Raw genomic sequence first — 17,215 nt, forward strand, 5'->3', positions numbered from 1 at the left:
GGATGAAAATCCAGGCTGTTACGTCTGGAATGTCCAGTTATAGAGCTGCAACAGAAAGTTGCACAGAATTAAAGGCTATTGAAAAACTTGAAGAAATGGAGTCACTAAAAATATAGGGGTGGAGAAAAACAAAATTTTTAGCTTTAAGAGTACTGCATGTGTTCCCAATGTGTATTTCAGTAGTCACAAAGGATATTTCCGGGAAAATATGGTCAGCAAAATATTCAGATGAAAAGAAATTAATGCAGAGTTGGGAATCAGGGTATGTAGGCAAATAATGGAGTGCTCCAGCACCTGAACCTCCGATGGCTAACTGTTATGGGTCAGGGTTTAGAGAACCCCAAAGTATATCACGGAGTTCACCTGACCCACAACTTTTAATAGATTGTGGTATGGGGAGCACACGGCCCACTCTACAGGTCTGGTACAGCAGAAATGGAAAAGTATTTTTTTAAGCCAAACAATGTTTATTCTATGAATTCAAGTTTACCTTTTTAAAACAAACAGTGAACACCTTAGCAAACATTAATTCAAATACAACCCCCAAAGAATACAACACTAAGTAATCCTTTAAGCTTTCCTTTTAACATCCAAAAGACTTAAAACACCTTTTACCAGAAGCACGTCAGGTTAAAGTCACTACTGTTATTAGTTTTAAATCACCAGTATCGATTTACAATCTTTAGATTACAGAGAGAAACTCATACACCTTCTGGCTGTGACTGCAGCTATCCAGGTCTAAAAACGAAACTAAAACACACCCTGCAGCAAAACAGCCTAAAACTAAAGTAAAAAGCTGACAGACAGCCCGGCTCCACCCACTCTCTGACATCACTGAAGTAGTCAACACCCATTTCTTAAAGGCACTCTCACTACAGATATTTATATGCACACCCATTTATAAACACCCATTTCTTAATTAAACTCTCACATGACATAAAGTGATCTCCCACTGTATTAGTGGAGCATGAATAGAATTTCACACTTCAGCACACCCTTGGGAGAAAATAGCAGTGTGTTCTCGGCACAATCATCTTGGTGTGCTTCGTCAATGACCTTCCCTTGGTCACAAAGGCAAGGAGGGGGACCTTTCACTGACAATCAACCAGGTCCATTTATTGCACTTCCAATAACGAAGCAGCCAATGCCAGCCTACAGCAAGACCTGGAAGATCTCCAGGCTTGTGTTGACAAGTGTTAAGTAACATTTTCACCACAGGTGTCAGCCCCCGCTCAATTATAGAACTGACATAGAAGATCACGGGTTCAAGCGTCACTCCAGGGACTCGACCACTTCAGTGCAATAAAGACAGTCAGCCTTTAGAGTGAAATGTCCAACCTAGACTCTGTTTTCCTCTTATATGGACATGAAAATGCCAATGGCACTATTCCAAGAAGAGCAAGGGAGTCCCTCAAGCAACATCATTATAAGCGTACCTAGAAATTTAATTCATGATGGTTCGAGGCACAGTTATTAGCAGATTGTCTAGCAGATTTCTAGTGCAGACTAAACTTCAAAAGAACTTCATTGGGCATCCTGAATATATGAAAGCCACTACATTAATATGAATTGTTTCTTTCTCTCGTTTTGGATAGATGCTAGATAGTGACGACCTCAAAAGGGAAACAACTCAGCGACCTCTCCTCAACCTTCAACAAAACCACCAAGTGCCCCACTGTCAAAATCTCAGCTGTCACTATTGACCAGATGTTTAGCTGAACAAAACCTTATCAATACTATGACTACAAGTAAAAATCAAATGCTAGGAACTCTCTGACAAGTGTCTCATATCCTAACTCCGATAAACCTTGCAGGTGGTGGGTGGGTTTATATCAGGAGGGTCATGGAATACTCACCACACTCCAATGTGGGTCGAGCCACAAAAACATGAACTTAACACCATCAAGAACAGAGCAATTTATTTGATTGATATCCTTATAATTCAATTAAATGGCCACATCCTCTATCAGTGGCCTATTGTGTTTGGATTATGTACATTCTAAAGGTTGCACTGCAGCAAATCAGGAATGTTCCTTCACCAGCACCTCCCACCCCGTGACCTAGCTCGCACCAAGACAAGAGCAGCGATGATGTAATGTCATCATGAGCTCCAAGCTCTCCTCCAAGTTACATGGCAGACATTTTGTTCTTGTTCCTTCATTTTTGCTGGATTAATATTCCCAAATTCACAGCATTGTGGGAGCAGTGTCACCATGACTGGAGTGGTTCTCGGTTATGGCCAGGTAAGTACTTCAGAGATTGCTGATACAGCTTGCGGCATACTAGAATGTATGGGAAGTTCGGCTGTCAATTCTCTGGTGGGCGATCTTTGATCTTGTATCACTGGCTTTTCCTACATTACAAGAATGACTACACTGGTAGTGAAGTGCTTTAGGATGTCCTGACGCCATGAAATGCAATACAAAAGGGCAACTTCTTTCTTCTTTCTTTCAACCATGAAACAATGAAACTAGCGCACCTCCAAGCTAAATCCCCTTCATTAATTTGAACTCAGGATGCTTCAATTCAATGCCTTGAAACTCGCCCAACTCCCACAAAGCTGCGAGCTTTTATGTCCTTTTTTCAACTTTTCATGTTCCACCTGTCCTGCCTTGTAAATGCTTCGACAGATATCAGATTTCTAGTGAATTAGTAGACAATGGTCTGGATATTACCCAGGAGGGCAGTTCCATGCAGTTAAGTTGCAGCGGGGGTGGGTGGGACATTGGCGGTATAGTGTGTTTCCTGCAGTTTCTTTTAAAACTAGCATGCTCCTTGGAATATTTTTTTCTTGCCTGATTTTGGCACATAGCCAACCTGACTGACAGATGAGAGGCCTGTTTGGCATGAAGCTTGCAGCAACATGGCTTCTGCAGAAAAGAGGTGTTTCGAGAGGAGAGGCTGATGTTGTGGGCCGAAGGTGTGGGAGGGAGGTTGGTCCTGTTGCGAGTGTGTAATAGTGATCGAGTTGTGGGTAACGTTTGGTGATTCAATTGCGGTTGGTGTGGGGGGGGCGTTCCGACTGAGGGAATCAGGGCAAATCGTGAGTGTATAAGTGGTGGGGTGTATTACTGGGTAACTTATCGAGCCTCAGGGAAACACTCCATGGAGAGGACCCCTTGCTGGGCTGGCACTTATCTCCAGCATTCAGACCTTCTCACCTGCCGGCTTTCCCAAGGCTCAGGGAACCCAACTAACATGAAATAGAATAAGTGAAAGAAAAGAAGAACTGTTAAAACGAAGGCAGGCAGGTTCATTATAAAATTTTAATGATCAACCACATGAGTGGATCAGTCGTCTGCCCTTCACCCCACCTCCATTAAAAGAGGAAGGGGGGGGGGGAGTAAGGGGACACTAAGGCAGTTGGGTTCTGGCTTCAAACCTTTCCAACTTTAACCTCTGACATGAAGAAAGAGACATGCTGTTGAAGCTTCTCACCTTAGACTCATCTGGACTGATGCAAGAATGTTAAATTTCAAAGGGAGCACTAATTTGTGCAGCATGAAAAAAGGGTGCTGATTGGATGGCAGATCAACTCTGATTGGTCGAGACTTCCGGGTGCGGCGATGACCAGCTGAGTCGCACGTTTCGGCAGCTCCCTGTGAAACGGACTTTTGGGCTCTTGATAGGAGCCCCAACGGCAATTTTAACGGCTGAAAACACCGTGCGGTAAACCAGAAGGGTGTTCCCCCTGGACACGGATGGAAAAAGGAGAGGAAAGTGGCCGGATTGCAGCGGATCCTTTGGAACAACGGCAAGGAAGGCAAGCAGAAACCAAGATGGCGTCGGAAGGTTGCAGTTTCATATGGGGCCCTGAACAACAAGAGTTTTTGAAACGCTGCGTGGAGGAGATAAAAAAGGAAATGAAGAAAGAGTTGTTGGCCCCGATATTACAGGCGATTGAAGGGCTGAAAGAGGAACAAAAGACCCAGGAGCAGGAGCTTCGGGTCGTGAAGGCGAAAGCAGCAGAGAATGAAAACGACATACAGGGCCTGGTGGTGAAGTCGGAGATACAGGAGGCACACCAGAAACGATCTGTGGAGAGGTTGGAGGCACTGGAAAATAACGCAAGGAGGAACAACTTGAGGATTCTTGGCCTTCCTGAAGGTGTGGAGGGGGCGGACGTCGGGGCATATGTGAGCACGATGCTGCACTCGTTAATGGGAGTGGAGGCCCCGACGGGTCCGTTGGAGGTGGAGGGAGCATACCGAGTTATGGTGCGAGGACCGAGAGCAGGAGAAGCTCCCAGAGCCATAGTGGTGAGATTTCTCCGTTTTAAGGATAGAGAAATGGTCCTTAGATGGGCGAAGAAAACTCGGTGTAGTAAATGGGAGAACGCGGTGATCCGCGTCTATCAAGATTGGAGTGCGGAGGTGGCGAGAAGGAGGGCGAGCTTTAATCGGGCCAAAGCGGTACTTCACAAAAAAAAGATAAAGTTTGGAATGCTGCAACCGGCAAGACTGTGGGTCACATATCAAGGGAGGCACCACTACTTTGAGACGGCGGATGAAGCGTGGACTTTTATTGTAGAAGAAAAATTGGAATGATTGGACTACGAAAATGAACGTTTGGACAAAGTGGTGGGACGAGTGGGGGGGGGGGGCGAAGAGGGATTGTATGATTAATCCTGCGGTATGGTAACTTTTCTTTCTCCCACAGGTGGTGATGGGGGGAGGTGGGGAGGGAGAGGAGATGGGGCGTTGGCCATGGGAGGCGGGGCCGAGGGAGAGGCGCGGGCTTGGTTCCCGCGCTATGATAATTATGGCGGGAATAGAGAAGCAGGAAGGAGGGGGCGCCGCACGGGGCGAGCCGTGATCACGGGGGGAAGCCGAGGTCAGCCAGAGTTTGCTGACTTCTGGGAGCAACATGGGGGGAGTAATTACGCTAGCGGGGGGTCTAGCGGGGGGGGGGGAGGGGGGAATTACTGGGTTGCTGCTGCTGGGGAAAGGGGGGAGTGGGTGCGGGAAAGGATGGGCGGGGGGGCACCGTCTGGGAGAAATACAGCCGCGTGGGAACTGGGCGAGAAGCTGGAAAAAGATGATGGCTAACCGGCAAGGGGGGGGGTGGGAAGCCCCCCAACTCGGCTGATCACGTGGAACGTGAGGGGGCTTAACGGGCCGATAAAGAGGGCACGAGTACTCGCACACCTTAAGAAACTTAAAGCAGATGTGGTCATGTTACAGGAAACGCACCTGAAACTGATAGATCAGGTTAGGTTGCGCAAAGGATGGGTAGGGCAGGTGTTCCATTCGGGGCTGGATGCGAAAAACAGGGGGGTGGCTATATTAGTGGGGAAGCGGGTAATGTTCGAGGCAAAGACTATAGTGGCGGATAACGGGGGCAGATACGTGATGGTGAGTGGCAAATTACAGGGAGAGATGGTGGTGTTGGTAAACGTGTATGCCCCGAATTGGGACGATGCCAATTTTATGAGGCGAATGCTAGGACGCATCCCAGACCTAGAGACCGGAAAGCTGATAATGGGGGGAGACTTTAACACGGTGTTGGAACCAAGGCTGGATAGGTCGAAGTCCAGGACTGGTAGGAGGCTGGCAGCAGCCAAGGTGCTTAAGGATTTTATGGAGCAGATGGGAGGGGTGGACCCGTGGAGATTCAGTAGACCTAGGAGTAAGGAGTTCTCGTTTTTCTCCTATGTCCATAAAGTCTATTCACGCATAGACTTTTTTGTGTTGGGTAGGGCATTGATCCCGAGGGTGAGGGGAACGGAATATACGGCCAAAGCCATTTCGGATCATGCCCCACACTGGGTAGACTTGGAGATAGGGGAGGAAACAAGAGGGCGTCCACCCTGGAGAATGGATATGGGACTAATGGCGGATGAGGGGGTGTGCTTAAGGGTGAGGGGATGCATTGAAAAGTACTTGGAACTCAATGACAATGGGGAGGTTCAGGTGGGAGTGGTCTGGGAGGCGTTGAAGGCGGTGGTTAGGGGGGAGCTGATATCAATAAGGACACATAAAGGGAAGCAGGAGAGTAAGGAACGGGAGCGGTTGTTGCAAGAACTTTTGAGGGTGGACAGACAGTATGCGGAAGCACCGGAGGAGGGACTGTATAGGGAAAGGCAAAGGCTGCATGTGGAATTTGACTTGCTGACCACAGGCACTGCAGAGGCACAATGGAGGAAGGCGCAGGGTGTACAGTATGAATATGGAGAGAAGGCGAGCAGATTGCTGGCACACCAATTGAGGAAAAGGGGAGCAGCGAGGGAAATAGGGGGGGTGAGAGACGAAGATGGAGAGACGGAGCGGGGAGCGGAAAGAGTGAATGAAGTGTTTAAGACATTTTATAAAAAATTGTATGAAGCTCAACCCCCGGATGGGAGGGAGAGAATGATGGAGTTTTTGGATCGGCTGGAAATTCCCAAGGTGGAAGAGCAGGAAAGGATGGGATTGGGAGCACAGATCACGGTAGAAGAAGTGGTGAAAGGAATTAGGAACATGCAGACGGGAAAGGCCCCGGGACCGGACGGATTCCCAGTTGAATTTTACAGAAAATATTTGGACTTGCTCGCCCCGCTACTGACGAGGACCTTCAACGAGGCAAAGGAAAGGGGACAACTGCCCCCGACTATGTCAGAAGCAACGATATCGCTTCTTTTAAAGAAGGAAAAGGATCCGCTACAATGCGGGTCCTACAGACCAATCTCCCTCCTCAATGTAGATGCCAAGGTCTTGGCCAAGGTAATGGCAATGAGAATAGAGGAATGTGTCCCGGGGGTGGTTCATGAGGACCAAACTGGGTTTGTGAAGGGGAGACAGCTGAACACGAACATACGGAGGTTGTTAGGGGTAATGATGATGGCCCCACCAGAGGGTGAAACGGAGATAGTAGTGGCGATGGATGCCGAGAAAGCATTTGATAGAGTGGAGTGGGATTATCTGTGGGAGGTGTTGAGGAGATTTGGGTTCGGAGAGGGGTATGTTAGATGGGTGCAGCTGTTGTAAAGGGCCCCAGTGGCGAGTGTGGTCACGAATGGACGGGGATCGGCATATTTTCGGCTCCATAGAGGGACAAGGCAGGGATGTCCTCTGTCCCCATTACTGTTTGCACTGGCGATTGAGCCCCTGGCGATAGCGCTGAGAGGTTCCAAGGGATGGAGGGGAATACTTAGGGGAGGAGAAGAACACCGGGTATCTTTATATGCGGATGATCTGCTACTATATGTGGCGGATCCAGCGGAGGGGATGCCAGAAATAATGCGGATACTTGGGGAGTTTGGGGATTTTTCAGGGTATAAATTGAACATGGGAAAGAGTGAGCTGTTTGTGGTGCATCCAGGGGAGCAGAGTAGAGAAATAGAAGACCTACCGTTGAGGAAGGTAACAAGAGACTTTCGTTACCTGGGGATCCAGATAGCTAAGAATTGGGGCACATTGCACAGGCTAAATTTGACGCGGTTGGTGGAACAGATGGAGGAAGATTTCAAGAGATGGGACATGGTAGCATTGTCAATGGCAGGGAGGGTGCAGGCAGTTAAGATGGTGGTCCTCCCGAGATTCCTTTTTGTGTTTCAGTGTCTCCCGGTGGTGATCACGAAGGCTTTTTTCAAAAGGATAGAAAAGAGTATTATGGGTTTTGTTTGGGCCGGGAAGACTCCGAGAGTGAGGAAGGGATTCTTACAGCGTAGTAGGGATAGGGGGGGGCTGGCACTACCGAGCCTAAGTGAGTATTATTGGGCCGCTAATATTTCAATGGTGAGTAAGTGGATGGGAGAGGAGGAGGGAGCGGCGTGGAAGAGATTAGAGAGGGCGTCCTGTAGGGGGACTAGCCTGCAGGCTATGGTGACAGCCCCATTGCCGTTCTCACCAAGGAACTATACCACGAGTCCGGTGGTGGTAGCTACACTGAAGATTTGGGGACAGTGGAGACGACATAGGGGAAAGACCGGAGCACTGGGGGGGGTCCCCGATAAGAAACAACCATAGGTTTGCCCCGGGGGGAATGGATGGGGGATATGGAATGTGGCAAAGAGCAGGTATAACGCAATTGAAAGATCTATTTATGGATGGGAAGTTTGCGAGTCTGGGAGCGCTGACCGAGAAATATGGGTTGCCCCAAGGGAATGCATTCAGGTACATGCAATTGAGGGCTTTTGCGAGGCAGCAGGTGAGGGAATTCCCGCAGCTCCCGACACAAGAGGTGCAGGACAGAGTCATCTCAAAGAAATGGGTGGGGGACGGTAAGGTGTCGGATATATATAGCGAAATGAGAGACGAAGGGGAGACTATGATGGACGAACTAAAAGGGAAATGGGAAGAAGAGCTAGGGGAGGAGATTGAGGAGGGGATGTGGGCAGATGCCCTAAACAGGGTAAACTCGTCGTCCTCGTGCGCCAGGCTAAGCCTGATTCAGTTTAAGGTATTACACAGGGCACATATGACTGGAACACGGCTCAGTAAATTTTTTGGGGTGGAGGATAGGTGTGCGAGGTGCTCGAGAAGCCCAGCGAATCATACCCATATGTTTTGGTCATGCCCGGCACTACAGGGGTTTTGGATGGGGGTGACAAAGGTGCTTTCGAAAGTAGTAGGAGTCCGGGTCGAACCAAGCTGGGGGTTGGCTATATTTGGGGTTGCACAAGAGCCGGGAGTGCAGGAGGCGAAAGAGGCCGATGTTTTGGCCTTTGCGTCCCTAGTAGCCCGGCGCAGAATATTGCTAATGTGGAAAGAAGCCAAGCCCCCGGGGGTGGAGACCTGGATAAATGATATGGCGGGGTTCATAAAGTTAGAGCGGATTAAGTTCGTCCTAAGGGGGTCGGCTCAAGGGTTTACTAGGCGGTGGCAACCGTTCGTCGAATATCTTGCGGAAAGATAGATAGGGGAGAACAAAGAAGGCAGCAGCAGCAGCCCAGGACTTGGGGGGTGGGGGGGGGGGGTGGCCTGAGACAAGGCAGTTGCCAATTAGGGCTAGTTTTTATTTTTTGTTATTTAATATTTATTTATTTGTTGTTGTTTTCTTTTGTTCTTGTTTAAATAAAAAAGGTCATTATTATCTGTATTGTTATAATGTTGTGTAAAGGATGCACAATGTACTGTGTTGGTTGACCAAAAATTTTCAATAAAATATTATTTAAAAAAAAAAAATAAAAAAAAACTCTGATTGGTCGAGGCATTGCCATGGAGAATGGAATTAAACAAAAGCCTCTGGGACAGTCGTTCCCTGGCGCATTCTAATAATAATAATGACAATAAGCGATTATTATTATAATGCGCCAGGGAATGACTGTCCCAAAGGCTTTTGTTTAATTCCATCAAAGCACAGTGTCTGGACATGTCATTTTTCCTGTAGAGGACATTTCCCTGTGGATGAATATATTTAGCTCCTAGTAAGTAAAAGCGAGCCACAGTACCAGCCTGACTGATAATCTAAGATTGGCTGTTAGTGTAATTCAGTTGTCCAATTGCAGAACCAAATCCATGTCAGATATTAAGTTCTGAGCTTTTCAAGCAGGCTGGTTTTGCACAGTCAGGCCTTCTGTGACCAGCCAAAGAGACATGCTGTTTGATAGAATCCACTAATTATTGAGACAAATGCGGTAGACTTCCCTGTGCCAGAAACAAAGTGTTGACGCTGGGAGTGAATCGGTAGTGTTTTCCACAGCAAAATTGGCACCGTTCCCAGTCAATCCCCCGACCGTTAATGGGCTAGCACCGGCGTCACATAGAACATGACTGACTCCAATGAAAAAACAGTGTCTGGTTCGCCAGAGTTGGGATTGACACTCGAGAGGCTGGCAAGCTGCATACAAGTCTCCATTCCCCATACAAACTCATCCCAGCCAACAAGATGGCAGCAAGGAGAGCGACATACCGATTCACGGGCGCTGAGCTGGAGACCCGACTTGATGCGGTGGAGGAGAGGTGGGCCATCCTGTGCCCTGGAGCACCAGTCTGGGGACAACACTGACTTTCCATCACAGCTGTCTCCAACACGCTCCACCATCCCATAGGTACTCACCTCGGTTGGGCAACTTAGTGAAGAGGCTCCTGAGATACTATTTGGTGCGGACTACACATGTTCAGTGGTTTAGCAGGTGGAAATAGAAACCCCCCAAGGGAACGTATGGTTGGAGGGTGGCCTGACTCCAGGGACTAGCTGCCATCCGGACAGGGCGGAAAGGGCGGTCTGGAAAGGGCAGTCCCGTCTATAGTGGACATGCAGTCTCAGAGCCAGGGACTACATGAGGAGACGCTGTCAACCATCCAGTGCCTGTAGATGCAGTTGGAGGTGTCCAACCGCCTGCAGGAGAGGAGGTAGTGCTGACCATGCGTGACACCAGGCCAACAACACAAGGGTGGCATCCACAGTGGAGTCTTTGGGGGACGAAGATTTTGGCCATGGGTCAGGATGTCCAATGCCTGGGGCACTCTGTGCGGGGGTGGCCGAAGCCCAGGACAGGGCTGCTCGATCATGGGCAGCCATGTGCCAGGGCCAGCTGGACATTGCAGCGGCACTCCTGAGCAAGCCCAGTCACAGTGGGTCATGGCTGAGGGTGTCAGCGGTATTGCTCCGGCGCTGACCGAAGTGGCACAGACCCAGAGGTAGATGACGCAGTCACTGGCTGATGTGGCACAGACCCAGAAGGTGGCAGCACAGTCGCAGAGTGATGTGGTGCAGTCTCCGTGGGAGGTGACCCACGTACTGTGCCCCATGGCCGTGAGTATCGAGACCCTGGTCGAGGCAGACGTGGGCCTCCAGGATTGGCAACGCCAGGTGGCAGGGGAGCTACTGGGAATAGTTCCACTCGCACCCCCATCCCATGGAGTAGCCCGGGGGCCTTTCGACACCCTGAGGGAGGAGGGGGTGATGGGGCCCATGCAGGTGACCATCGCAGGGGACGTGCCGGAACAGCACAGCACCTTGGATTCTCCCCACCCCAACTCCTGTCCCTGGCAAGACTGGTCGACAGCAGGCAGAACAGGGCAGCATCACACCTGGGACACCCAACCCCCTCATTGGGGGAGCTCACACTCCACCTGAGTAGCTCACACTCTGAGATGTTGAAGGGGAATCTGTCTCTGAGCTTGAGCTGCTTCTGGCTGTAACACTGCTCCCTGACCTGGTACGTTATTCTGTATGCTGACTGCCTTTTCTGGACTTTGAAACCTGGACTATGGCAAGGGGGAACGGTGCTGCAACGAGTTGGATGAAGGAGAAGTAGCTTGCAGGGGAAAGAGAGGATGGAGTTGCCTGCCTGCAGGTGCCACACTTTGGACTCGTACTTGTTACTGGCTGCCTTTCTGACATTTGGCTGGGACTGAAGCACGGGCGGATTTTGGTGGGCCTGCTGCCGGGCTGAAAGTGAAGGGGAACAGACCCGTTTTTGCAGTTTTGGGCTGGATGGTGTCTGGATACCGGATGCTGGGGTCTGTGAGAGGAACAGGGCCCAATTGACCATGTGTACCGTTTGTACTGATGTTGGTTTTGTGTTATTGTTGGGGGATTGTATGGTTATTATTGTATTTTCGTTGTGTATTGTTATTTCGGACCTAGCCGCTAGGTGCTCGCCAATTGCGCCCCTCCTGCTTCTGTGTACTGGGGGTTGAGGGGTCCTTCCTGGTGCTAGTGAGGGGGAGTGGTGTTCTCTCTCTCTCTCTCTCTCTTTCTTTCTCTCCTCAACCCTTCACTGCCTGTCCTTTTCCCATGGATTGAGCAGCTTGCGGGCACCTCTTCACCCACATGGGGCTGTTGCTGGAGCCGGGGGAGGGTGGGAAGGGGAGCGTGCGCTGGCTTGAGTGCTGGTGGCTTTGCCTTCTGCTTAATTGTTTGTTGAGTTTCTTGCGGTTGCTCTGTATTTTGTCTTATTTTTTTCTGTAAAGGGAGTTCGCTCTCTCTCTTCTGCCATGCCCCATATCGGTTTGTCCTTTTCCGGTGGACTGCGCTGGCTCGTTTGGGAGCCTTTCCACCAATGTGGGGCTGCCATTAGGGCAGCGCATCAGTGTGTCCTTTTCCTGTGGACTGTGCAGTTCGTCTGGGAGCCTTTCCGCTGATGTGAATCTACCATTGGGGCTGGGGGGGGAGAGGGGGGTGCTTGTAGTGGTGACTGTTTTCAGCATGTTGTTGATTCTTTTGTATTCTTGAGATGTAAATAAACGTTAAATATTTCATGGGGTAACCAATTATCCCGAGCCGGTATGCACAAGGCCTCATCCGGTGCCTCTCTTGAACCTTCCCCTCCTCAGCCTGCTGGGCAGCTGGCTCACCATCCTCACCAACTGCCTCCTGTTCCTCTGGGGCAGGCTCTGCTGCTGCAGCACCCTCCCTGAGCAGCTGCAGCTCATACAGCCTCAGTGCATCCTGCAGGGCTGCGGCTACTAGAGTGATGGCCACCATTCCTGGTTAAATTTCAGTCTATTGTCTGCATGGGGTGATGGTCAAGCATGTTAGCATGGTGCGGACTGCCTGCCTGACCAGGTTCACCAGGCTACATGGTGACGCCAGATTGCACTGCAGCCCCTGCCCCCATATTTCCCCACCCCTCCTAGCCCTCCCCACATCCATCCTCAGCCATTCCCCCAGCATCCTCCCCACTGCATCCTTGGCCCCGGCGCTGCCCAGTACCGGGGGGGGGGTCTCTGGCCCTCGCCCCATCATTGGTGCCAGGTGTACCGGTGGCTGGTGTGACCCATGCCAGCGATACACTCCGTGGCCCTCATCTAGTGCCCTCCTGCAGGGACTACTGTGGCTGCTGCCCTTGTGTGGGCCATTCTGCCCTGCCAGTGGGTGGTAGTCAGTTGGGGATTGGGCCGGAGGGGGGGGGGGGGGGGGGGGGTCGTGTGGAGACACCTATACACCCGGTGGCACAACCAGAGGCCACGATGGGGGGGTGGGGGCAGTAGGGTGCACAGGAAGGTGGCTGCCTTGCAGACTGCAGCAATTGCAGTCCGTGTTTGGACAGCCCAGTCCCGTGGAGGGCCACCCCAACCTCGCGGTCCATCCGCTGGTCATCCACATCACCCCTGCTACCCACCCCCCCCCCCCTCCCACCCGGGCCTGGCGGAGTCCTCTTCACCCCCCCAGCCAGCCCTGCTGGCGCCAGGGCTGGCAGCCCACGGTCGTGCGTCTGTGTGTCATATCTCCTCTCTCTCCGTCATGAGCCACAGCGCCTGTTGCCCGATTTTTAAAACTGCAAGCGAAACTCGCTGTCAGTAATTCCCCCCCCCTCCCCCTCTGGCAGATGCGGAACATCGCAGAGGCCCCAGAGAATACCGAGTCAGGCCCGGTAATGATATACTAATGTTATGCCGTTTACTGTACGTCCGGAGTAGACACATTGACACTGCGGTTGAGGCGCTGGAGCATGGTAGTCTGGTGTGCTCCTGGTGGCAATCAGTTCACGACTGATTATCCACCAATCCCTTTTCCCGACTTTGGCATCAGCCCACGGAGAATCTTGCCCATGGCCTACGTAAGTGCCATCAGATCAGTAGTCAAATTCATACACCGCATTGCTCATTTGTGTATTATGCAGAACATTTTTTTTGCTTTGACGGCAGCGTCCTGTTTTCGGAAAATACTAACTACTGCTTAGTCGCGGCATGAAACACTTCACAGTTGCTCAAGTTTCTGAGATACCTTACTCTTCAGGGATAATTTAGGTAGATGGGCATGTTTCAAATACAAAAATCATGGCCTTAGGCCAATTCATGAATACGGGTGACATACAGCAAGCAATGATCAGATCAGGGTAGCCATTATTCTGCAAGGTAACTTTGATGCATCCTATTCCAGTGTAACGCTTGCACAATGAGCAAATGGTTTGAGTCTTATGTACAAGACTCACGATAAGATAAATCACATAGCATGTGGAACTGTAAGAATCCCAATGCGTATATTAACCAATGAGGTAGGCTTGTGGTAGACAATAATTCATTTGTGAATTTCTCAACTAACATATTAAGGAAAGGGAGCTTGTTAGACTCCTCCATTCCAAGGGTGAATTTGAGTGCTGAATGGAGGGGGATGAGAGCATAATATCTAATATTAGACACCATCTGCGATTGGACAGATCACGGTACTGAACTATCCCGAGTATGCTAACAATTCTACTAACAACAGGTCACCCGTTTTGCTTGCAATGCAGTTCAGCCATGCTTGTCAGAAGCTACATATATTCATATGTGTCTGCACCAGCTCCCCAATGAGCATCATGACTTAGTGTTAAGGAACCATTTATTCTTACTCTCTGTTTCCTGTCTGCTAACCAATCCTCAATCCATGCCAATATATTACTCCCAATCCCATGTGCTTTAATTTTTCAGACCAGCCTCTTATGTGGGAGTTTATCAAAAATGTTCTGAAAATCCAAATGCAGAACATTCACTGGTTCACCCTTATCTATTTGACTAGTTCTCAATAAACTCTAGTAGGTTTGTCAAACATCATGACCTCTTCATAAATCCGCATTGATTTTGTCCAATCCTGCTGATATTTCCTAAGCGTCCGATTATCACATCCTTTGTAACAGACTTTGGCATTTTCTAAACAAAACTATGGCTTATATTCCTGAGGCCACACAAGGACGAAACCGGCCCCAGCGCCTGTTGTGTTACAACAGAAACTCTCGAGACAAAAGCACTTCCTTAGAATTCATTACTACTCTCCTTTCCAGTTTTTAGATTTTTTAATGTTAGACACGCCATTAACCCATCGAAAAGACTGAACGAGCAATCTAACAAGTTTATGCCTCTGCTGCTTTTCAATCAGCCTGGGAAACTTCACGACTGATTTTTCTTTCGCCTCAGAACATCCTCCCCTCACATGGAGAAAGCTCCATTTGACATCTTCACGACAGAATGACTGTTATTAGGAACCTTCCATTAGAATTGCCAGTCCATTTTCTTTATCACCATAACATTAATCACTGTTATAAGACAGACGGCGCTATCATAAAGCTCTGTATGTATTGAACTGTTAGGCATGATGCCATATTAACGCATTTTGAAGTAACAAGTTCAAGAAATGTTAAATATCATCAGCGTAAATAAGCGCAGGAAAGATAAGTAGATGATTGCAATTGATTCCAATCACTCAAAATTAGAAATGTGCGAAGATGGTGCAAAAATGCAGGTCAGTTTACTTATTGCATGGTTTACTGTTATTACCTTCAAAACACTACTGTGATTGTCTTCTCCTCTCACAACCTGAACATCGGCAGAGTCCTGTGCATGGATGGATGTTGCCTGGATGATGAATCCTGACATGGTGGCCTCCATACTTTTTACAGCAAACACAGAGCCATCTGCTTCAACCCGCAAGCCGGGGTTGGAAATTGCAAACTCCAGTCCTTCATTCCCACTGCAGTCATCAAAGTGCACTGGAAGGATACAATAACAAAAAAGAGGCAATTAAGACATAGACTTCAGTGACAGCTTTTATTATTCCAGAAGCAGGCCTTTGCTGTTTCTCATGCTCCAAGGAACAAGCTCCAACGGTGTTAATGTAGATCTTTGCAGCCATTCGTCTTATGAAATGATAAGAAAACTGTCATTCCATTAGTAGTGTATTGCCTTTGTGGTTACCAGTATCTGACTTGCATCATAAAGTTGGGTGCCAACGCCAATGGAAAGTTTGATACATTGCAATTTAGTATAGTTTTAAAAGCAGCAGGATTTTGTTTCCCTTCGTCCACCGTGAGACGTTTCTGCAGAATTGCCAGTAATCAAACCTGTTGAAGTCAAGGTATGCAGGGTTAGCCAGAGAATACCTTGTGAATTCTAATTTATCCAGTTACATATGTTTCCATAATCAGCGTACAAATGCCATCCATTCTCATTCTTCAACAATTAGACTACATTATTTTTTTTTAAATCTGATCTGCTCTCAAGTTATTACAATCAATCACGTATTAATCAGTTTCAGGGTAAATTTACTTAAGACACAAATCCTAGATTAATAATTAGTTTCCAAGTTCATAACACATTTCCAATATAACGAGCAACAAAAATCGGCTGTTTGCACAGCGAGCTAACATGGCACTTGAATTTTCCATACCAAAAGCTAATAATCTGAGAAAATGCATATTGCACTACAGCCTTATTTGCAACTCCTGAATGCGCCTTTCAGCAATTCATAGTTAACAGCACTCAAGTGTGAATTAAATAAATTAAATCAAACCAGAGCAAATGCAAGCTGCGGCGAAAAAATCAAGTCAAAGGCACTGATACCATCTAAATATTATTCCAGTGCATGGTTTGCAATGCAATTTATATTTCTCAGAAATCCATTCCAGAAACTACGCATGCCACTTTAAACAGTGCTTTATTCTTCCTGCTCTACTGCAAAAAAGCTCGAGTAGAATTTGTTTACAGCTCAATCTGTCCAATCTAGCTCAGTTAAGAATGGTTCATTTCTTAGCCCCCATTGTAGTTCACTGATCTCAAGACACATTTCAATTGGATTCCCGACATAGTACGGTGCAAAGCTGTATAATTGTTGAAAAGTAGGAATGCTCACTATGTATTTTCACATGCAGATGAGAAATAATTTGTGACATGATAAGCTGATAAGATGTTAGCATGACAACAGTTTCAATAAGAGACTCTTTTTAAATTATATGATGCTAATTATTTTATAAAAGGTGAAATGTGAAAACGTTTTGCTTTCTTAAAGCTCATATAAGCATCTGGAGGAAGTTAAAAATACACAATGAAAAAGCGATAGATAGGGTTGTGTGAGAGTAAGAAAATTAATTTGACATTATGCTTCAACCAAATAAACATAAACAAGCCGAACTATTCGGCAATCAGAGTTGGTAAACGCAATGTATGGCTGTTATAACCCAGTGGATCAAGGAGTTAACAAGAGGTAGTAGTCATCTTCACCTGGTATTAATAAAGTTATCAGATAATGGTCACAAAATGGATGTCATAACACTGTGGAAGATGGTTACTCACAGGATAACAAAAGTTAACATAATCTGTTATTCAGAAATATCTTAGACCAAGAGCCAAGTATATAACTTTAAAAAGGGGCAAAACCAATGCAATAAAGGAGTAACAAAAGCAAATAAATGAGCAGACATGGTTAGCACTGTTGCTTCATAGCGCTTGGGTCCCAGGTTCGATTCCCGGCTTGGGTCACTGTCTGTGCGGAGTCTGCACGTTCTCCCCGGGTCTGCGTGGGTTTCCTCCGGGTGCTCCGGTTCCCCCCCACAAGTCCCGAAAGACGTACTGTTAGGTAATTTGGACATTCT

The 17,215-nt window shown here is 48.2% G+C and overlaps 1 protein-coding gene across 1 annotated transcript in view; it reads right to left on the reverse strand.

Annotated features, from left to right (window-relative positions):
* LOC140384795 (cadherin-13-like) overlaps positions 1-17,215 on the reverse strand; it is a 971,948-nt gene that overhangs the window by 511,672 nt on the left and 443,061 nt on the right. The window contains exon 3 of the mRNA XM_072466785.1: positions 15,126-15,337. Coding sequence (XP_072322886.1) covers positions 15,126-15,337 — 212 coding nt within the window. The remainder of the gene's footprint in view (positions 1-15,125; positions 15,338-17,215) is intronic.

Source organism: Scyliorhinus torazame, chromosome 10 (genome assembly GCF_047496885.1).
Source record: "Scyliorhinus torazame isolate Kashiwa2021f chromosome 10, sScyTor2.1, whole genome shotgun sequence".
Taxonomy (NCBI): domain Eukaryota; kingdom Metazoa; phylum Chordata; class Chondrichthyes; order Carcharhiniformes; family Scyliorhinidae; genus Scyliorhinus; species Scyliorhinus torazame.